This window comes from Aptenodytes forsteri, unplaced genomic scaffold (assembly GCF_000699145.1).
Source record: "Aptenodytes forsteri isolate BGI_AS27 unplaced genomic scaffold, ASM69914v1 Scaffold93, whole genome shotgun sequence".
In the NCBI taxonomy this organism is placed as follows: Eukaryota; Metazoa; Chordata; class Aves; order Sphenisciformes; family Spheniscidae; genus Aptenodytes; species Aptenodytes forsteri.
The window spans coordinates 577,212-585,332 of NW_008794665.1; the positions used below are offsets into that span (position 1 = coordinate 577,212).

The window sequence follows — 8,121 nt, forward strand, 5'->3', positions numbered from 1 at the left end:
CGGGCCGCCAGCGGGCAGACGGCGGTGGCTCCCGCACGGTGGTGGCAGCCCGCGGGGGGCGACGGGGTGAGCCTCCCGCCCCTTCTCCGGGTGGGGGCGGGCAGCTCAGACGGGGCACCCAGGCTGCCACCAAAGAGGTGGTAAAGCAGAGCATAAGCTCTGCTAATTGCGAATGAGACGAGCCTTTTAAGAGTGCTGGCAACACGCCAGCGAAGCAATGATGAGTTTAAGGGCTCTCGAGTGTTCTCAGGCACGTGTCCCCTGAATCAGGAGCCAGGGATATACGTAAGAGCACGTGCTTATACAGCTACTTCAAACCAAGTGGGGTATTTTTCATCATATAAAGTCAAGTCCAGCTTCAGGAATCTGCACAGTAAATTAAGAAACCATATTTGCTGCTTATGAAAGCTTAAACAAGAATAGCTAAATAACTACTGCTGAGACATTACCTACTGTTCATCTCCTAGCTGTGCATCTCAGGGCAGGTTTCCCTAGGCCACATGGTTTCATTATGCAGACAGGGAAGTTGCTTTTTGCTGGGCATCACATCCCTTTGAAGTTGCAAGATGTTGCCCAGTAATTCACACCATATGTATACCTTCATATCATGAGGTTGATGTAAAAGGCTGAGTCAGCTGAACACAGGGAAACACTGTGGTAATCTGTCTTACACGCTCAGAAATAAGCTTTTTTTCCAGCTGAGGAAAATACCTGCATTATTGGTACATACTCATGTAGACTGGGCTCTGGGCTTCTTGCCATGGACACAGTGTGGGCAGCCCTTGCTTACAGTTGCCCTGAAACTACTTCTGTTTCACAGTTATCTCCAGGCTGCATCCTTTCTCTTTTTGGGCCAATTGTGGAAATGAAGAAATGCTTCATGGGAATGTTTTCTCTGTGGAAAAAGAAACAGGACTGGTATAAGCAGAAGAGAAGAAAACTTTTCTGAGAGGGTATGAAACGCAAGATCTGAATAAGCTGTATGGGATGGTAGGATCCCAAAAGCTAAAGACAGGCTTAAAGGCACCATCTGGGTCCCACTGATGCCCTGCCGGTTGTAGGTGCTTTGCTCCAGCGGCACAGGCAGGCTCCACGGCGCGTTAGCTATTCAGGACTTGGAATTCGCAATGGCCATAAAACCCAGAGGACTGAGGCCTGCCAAGGCTGCAGTGTAGACATGCTTATTGGTTGCAAAGAAACAAATGCTGCTCTTTGTACTATGCCCTACTTCTCAGGTACGGTCAAACCGCACTTGATGCAGGGTTGGGGTAGTAGTATTTTGATTTGAGCTGGAAATACTGCTGCAAATGTCACAAGCAAAGAGGCTATTTCAAAGGCCTGAGGACTCAGAGGTACTCTCCCACACCTTGCTACCAGTGAGTTTTCCTGGCCAATACGTGCAAGAGGAGGATGAAATCTGTCACATGGGCCTTACGCCAGTTGGGGCTTGCACTGCTGTCTCCAGGCTGGAGTTCTGTTGTACATTGCGAGGATTTTGTTTTGTTTTTAAATACAGCTTTCCTGATTGAAATCAGGCTCACTGCAAAAGAAACGCCAGGCTCCTGCAGCTCCCAACAAAATCTGCATGTTAGAAGCCTGTGTTGCTGATCTGGAATATATTATTCCATGGAGGGTAAAGAGGATTTTCAGGTTTAAAGTCCTGTTATGCAAATCAGTTGTCTTCTGTTCTGCCTTTGCATTAACACAGCCTGTCATAGTTCTTCCGCCACGCTTCATCTTCTATTTCCAAATCTACATTTTTTCAGACAATTTGATTTCAAAATTATATTTACATTCTTAACATCTCTTAATGAGCTTATTTCATTGGTAGCGTAAACCTAATTATGAGTCACACCAGGGGCTCTTTTGCTGTGAATATTTCCTCCAATTTAGCCTGATCAAAGATTGCTGGGCCATGTGAGAACCAAAGCTTCCGCATTGCACTCATGTAGCTTAAGAATGAGTTAAATATTTTAAATAGAAACAATCTGCTCAAGTTGAGTTAAATTTTTGGTAGAGACCAGAGACTGAGTTCAGACTATCTTTAAAAACCAAGAGCAGTCCTTAACTGATACATTTGTGATGTATTGTACCGTGTTTTCCTTTGGAGGGCATCTCCAAATGGGCAAGTTTGAATAGCTGTTACCTTGAAGCTAGCCACCCTCAATAATAATGATAATTAGTGGATTTACATTATGAATTTTAAAAAGTAGATTTTTTTTTTTTTTTAAACTGAACTCTCTGTATGCCAGGGCTTTCATGTATTTTACAACTGCTTTTTATGCCTGTTTTCATTGTTTTATCTTTTCATTGATCACACTTGCTCAGATGTAAAATGGAATCCAATTACCAAAAATTATACCCCAACAGTATGCACTGCAGAATATGTCAGCACTGAGAACACCGCTATATGTCTTCTGCTTAATCCCTTTCTCTGGTGAGCCGTCGGGTCTGCATGCAAGGGTAGAGCACAGGCTCGGGAGCCACAAGCTCAAGGCCTATCCTCACCGCTGGCTCATTGTAGCTCAGATGTTAAAATCTGACTCCTATATTTGGGTTCTTGATTTGCAGAGGTGGCAAGCTTAGCACCCAGCTGCCCAAGGTGTTAGCTCTTAGTTCCTCACTTTCCAGACAGCTAACTTGCAAGGGTAACAGAGGTCTGGTACTGCATAGCTGCTTGAGGTGGTGTTGCCACTTCAGAGGTCTTCTGATCAGACGATATGTCACCAGTTAATTGCTGAGAGTTATTCACGAATTTAGATGTTTACATTCTCCATACCAAGTTTAAATCATAAGCAAACCACCATGCTTAGTCAGAGCTCCTCCTGAATAGACCACTGTCAGTCTGGCCCAGTATCACTTTCTGCATCTGTTAAGAAATGTTTAGTATCCCATTCATATGCTGAGATTTTTTTTTTTTTTCATCTCTGTGCTGCGCTTCAAAGAAAAACACAGTTTTTAATCTCAGGTATGAATACGCAGAACCCTCACTACAGCTGTGAAATAGAAGAGACCTCATGCCTGTAATGAGAAAGGAGCTCAGCGGTAGTGCCCTGGACAAACTAACAGACCCCAATGGCGCTGGGCAGCCTCACCTGAAACCTCTGGCCACTCATGGGCCAGGGGCTCCATTTAAGCCTAGACTTGAGCCTGTTCTCCTCATAAAGGTGCTTGTCCCTAGCAGTCCTCTTGGACTTGTTACCTAGTCTCTGCTTGATACTTGCTGGGCTGCTAATTGACCTGTTTCTGTCACCCTAGTGCTGCTTGCCTGTCTCTGGTGCTGTTGTACTGCATACTGCCAGTGAGGTCAGTGCCTAGCTTCTCCGGTTGCCCCTCCCCTCCTGGCTCACCTTCTGTCAGGGAGAAACCCTGCTCTTGCTGCTCCCCGATGCTCAGCAAGGAAGCCCCATGGAAGAGCTGTCTTCCTCGTCGTGCCCTGCCATGTCCTGCTCCTACCGAACAATTGGCAAGAGGGGGTGCCTATTCTCCCTTGCTGCTGCAGAGGTGTGCTGGAAGGGATGGAGCTACAAGCTCGCTCTCTGGCTAACTGTTGGCAACGTTTAACTGCAAATATCATTATTATTTAGTTACTACTGCTAGCCTCTGAGTGATACAGGAGACTGTAAAGGACCCATATGCCCCAACCAGAGGGGTGGTGTAAGTAACTTCATGATTCCTCTGCAAAACTCAAAAGACTTAAGTCTTCTTCTGATTCTGCCAATTTTACGTGTCTCACTTGCATAGAGTTGCTCCTGGCTTCCACAGAGGCAGTGAGAAGAGTACCTAATCTTTAAGCTTATGCTTGAGAGCTGCATTTAATTTTTAGTAAATATTTATTCATGGAGTCTCTAATTTATACACACAGAAAAAAGGCTATAGCTAGAGGAGACAGAACATAAAGGAAGCATCAAACAAAAGCACAGCCTTTTTACACCCAATTAAAAAGAAATATTATCCTAATGAAAACACTCAAGGAAGTAGAGAGTGAGTGAGCAAAATCAGATCAAAGAGACTCAATAGAAACCCATTTTATATGAAACACATTATTCATCAATTAAACAATATGTGTTGTGTGAGGGAGCACCACAATACTGGCAGCAGAAATACTGAGAGGTTCAGTCTGTTGGCCTTACTTAGCATCTTACTTCCTAGCTTATCCTGCTGTTTTCTCAGGAATCATTTTCCAAGGAAAGCACTACTGAATTTAATGCAAGTGCACTGGTAGGATCTCAGTAGACAAAAGCAATCACTTAAGGATAGGTGCTGATACTATTTTGTGTTTTGTGCTGTTGTTCCTGTTTGAAGCAGTGTAAATCTGTACTAATGCCACTTAAGTAAATGGAACTAATCTGGTCTTAATTGTATTTTGATTTCCACTGTAAGGAGCCCATAGCAAGATACTGATTTCAGAGGTAAATATATATTTCCTTACTGGATTATGAAACGCTAACAGAACTACTACAACCGGAAGCAAAGGTTAGCTGCAAAACATGACACAGGAAGACAAACTCATACGCAAGTTCTCATACACAAATATTGGTATGGAAATACTTGCAAGTTCACCAGCCCTACAACTGTCTTGTCACTAATTTTAAAGTAAAAAATGAAATATGTTTCAGCATGGACAAGGGAATAATGTATGACCCTGAGAAAGGCTGTACTAAGTTAGAGGGGGCGGGGGGAAATCATTACTAGACCAAACAGACATTTGTTCTACCGGCAAAAATGCAACAATACTTTCTTCAGGATGCCTTCCAATCTGCAGCTGGGGGACTTTCTGAGACAGAGGTTATAGCTACAACTTAATGTTTAAAAAAAAAACCCAAACCAACAACACCCTAATGGCATGTTCTTTCATGAAATCATTTAACTGCTTTTTAAAATCCTTTTTGGCTTCCCAAATTTCCAAATCTGGCACAGTCTATGTTTGTGGAAACACCACCCTGACCCTTTTTTTTTTGAAGTTTAAACCTGTTTTGTTTTGATGCCTCTTTGTCATAACAAGACCAACTGAATAATGAACGCCACGACTTCCCATCCCTCCCGCTCTTCATCTTCTATTTGTATCTTTCTTTTCACCTCTGTTTAGGATGTAGGAACAAACCTGAGTTCTGTATTCAAACTGTGGGCTAACCATAAACTCATATACAGCAACAAGGAGTTGATGTACTGAAACAGTGGTGATTTCTGTTTGTCGTCTAGTACTTCCCTAATAATTTCATGTATTTGATTTGCTAGTTTAGTTAATGCAAAATACTAAATTGGCATATTCAAAGAGCTAATCACAATGACTCCAAGACCTTTTTCCTGATTATAGTTAATTTAGGTAGTCATACTGTCCGTATAAGGCTGTCTGTATTTGTGCTTGACTCTGCATTACAAGACCCTTTTCTTACACTTAATTAGTTGCAAATTCAGTATCATGAGATTTCCGCAATTCTTCAAGATCAGCTTTAGGTTTACTACACAAAATGATTTTGTTTAGCTTTGTATAACTCTGTCATCTCCCTATTCATCTACTTTCCCCCTCATTAATTAATATAATGTCTATTACAGATTCATGTGGGATTCTGCTGATAAACTGTTTCTTGAGAAAGCTAACTAGTCTTTCACCTCTCTGATTTAGTACCTTATTATACCTTATTAATCTATAATAGGATCTATCCTCTTACTATGTGACAGATTCCTTTCCCCCCCCATCTAATAGCTTTTGGTGAGTAATCTTGCCAAAAGCTTCTGAAAATCACCTCTTTATCTACCTGCTTCTGATTAAAAGAATGCCAATAGATTTCTGAGGCATGATTTCCCTGTACAAATCTGTCCCAAGCCATTATACAGTTTATAATTTCTACTTACTTCTGTTCTCTACTGTAGCTTTTACCAAGTCACCTGGTTTCAAAATCTGATTTAACAGTTTGTGGTTTCTTGCAACATCCTTAGAATCCTTTTGTAAAAAACCAAACCTGGCCTTGCACTCAGCAGCTCCTACGTCCTGTACTGCAGTGATCAAGAGTTTGATCATTTTGTATGTGACTTCTTCCTCTGGGTGGGTAGCCAGTGGCACAGGCAAGCGTGGAGCTATGGCACGTTATTGCTGTGTGTGGCTTTGACCTCAAAGTGCACTGCAAAACGCAGTCTATGTGTACTCACAATATTGCTGGGGAAAGGGAGGAAGAGTAGAAATCTCTATCCATGAAGTGAAAGATATGGGTGGTTAAAAACCTTACTAAACAATCCTTTGAATTCTGGATAAACAGTTTCTATAATCTGAAATACAGGTGTATTTTAAGACCTGTGATTACTGCAGTCTAGAAGAGCTTCTTTGTACTTGGTGCTCCACAAACTTTTACAAAGAAAAATTTAGATTTGCAATATAAATATATGTAGAGATGGAGAAATTATTGTCTGTTTTCTTTGTTGTTAATGGGTAGCTGAAGCACAAAGACTAAGTGATTGCCCAAGACTACACTGGCAGTCTGAGAGAAACCAAACTTAATTTTCGTAACTTAGTCCTATCCCTAAATTATGGATTTAACTTTCCCCTTTAAGTACCATATATCATCATATTGTGGAAAATGTTCTTTGTACTTTTAATTATATTTACCTTCTGTCTCTTACAGGAACTGGTGTGCTTATGTTCATACCAGACTCTTACCTACCGTGGTAATGGACAACCTGGAAACCTTCTCATCAGGCAGAGCGAAGCCTTGCACTTGGCCTGTTGGATCCTGTGCTCAGAGGTGTGTAGAACTAGGAAGAAAGAGTACTTGCAAGTACTTTAATTATCACCAGCTGCATAATTCATACAACCATGACTTTAGAAATGAAAATTAAAACAGGAGGGAGCAGATTAGCATGTTTCCAGGTCTCATCTTAACATGTCTCTATAGCAAGTGTAAAACCTCATGACTTGGCACACCTTCACTCTGGCACCCTCTGATCAGTTCAAAGTCTTCAAGTAAGCCCACTGCCTGCTCCCCTCTTCCGGAGTACTGCAAGGAAAGGTGCACATGTACAAAGCTTTAAAGCACATGTGGGGAAGAAAATCCTTTCCATGCAGTTTTCCAAGCATGTGCTTTGTTGGAGCAAAAAGCTTCCCCTGAGAGGCATCAATATTTTTGTTATTATCTCTCTGCTGGGTGCTTATTTCTGGCACAGCTTTGGTCAGGCAGTGAACATAGAAAAGTAATTGGCCTAGATACAACTTGTAAATAAGGACTCTGTTAAACATATTCAGATTGTCCTCTGTGCTTTGGGTCTCTCACTGTATTCTCCAAACATTAGATTTCAGTAGTAAATGAAATTGAGTTTTAATGCATGGGCCTGGAAAATGGCAAACTGAAACAGCACCAACAAAGCAGAGGTTGTAGCATATTTTTCCCTTGAAAAATTTCAAAAGCCTCTTACAAGGCAGTTTGACTGTTCCGAGAATTGTCCTCTAGGTCGTATGGCAGAACATGCCTAAAGCTTTGAGGTGAAACCGGGAATAGAGTATCCTTAGGATTTGGTGACTCTGAAATATAGTTGATTGTGTTGCAAAACTGTGGAATGGACCCTGTGATTGAAATGTTGCCTTTTTTTTCTAATTCAATCTAGAAGATTCACAATAACTCTAATTTATTTTTTTGTAGGAAAATTAGCTCCTTGTGCTGCTCCTGTAAATAAGTCTTTACTATATACATTTCTGAGGCTTGTCTACGTGGAGAGTTATTCTTGAAATAGCTATTCCTGATTAACTCCTGTCATGGAGTGCTTTCAGGAATTGTCGTGGTTTAATCTCAGTCGGCAACTGAGCACCACGCAGCCGCTCGCTCACTCCCCCCAGTGGGATGGGGGAGAGAATCGGAAGGGTAAAAGTGAGAAAACTCATGGGTTGAGATAAAGACAGTTTAATAGGTAAAGCAAAAGCCGCGCACGCAAGCAAAGCAAAACAAGGAATTCACTCACTACTTCCCATCGGCAGGCAGGTGTTCAGCCATCTCCAGGAAAGCAGGGCTCCATCACGCGTAACGGTTACTTGGGAAGACAAACGCCATCACTCCGAACTTCCCCCCCTTCCTTCTTCTTCCCCCAGCTTTATATACTGAGCATGACATCCCATGGTATGGAATATCCCTTTGG

General features: G+C 42.1%; 1 protein-coding gene across 1 annotated transcript in view; it reads left to right on the forward strand.

Annotated features, from left to right (window-relative positions):
• Positions 1-8,121, forward strand: part of MMRN1 (multimerin 1) — a 47,992-nt gene that overhangs the window by 10,355 nt on the left and 29,516 nt on the right. Inside the window, exon 2 of the mRNA XM_019470563.1 lies at positions 6,621-6,740. Coding sequence (XP_019326108.1) covers positions 6,621-6,740 — 120 coding nt within the window. The remainder of the gene's footprint in view (positions 1-6,620; positions 6,741-8,121) is intronic.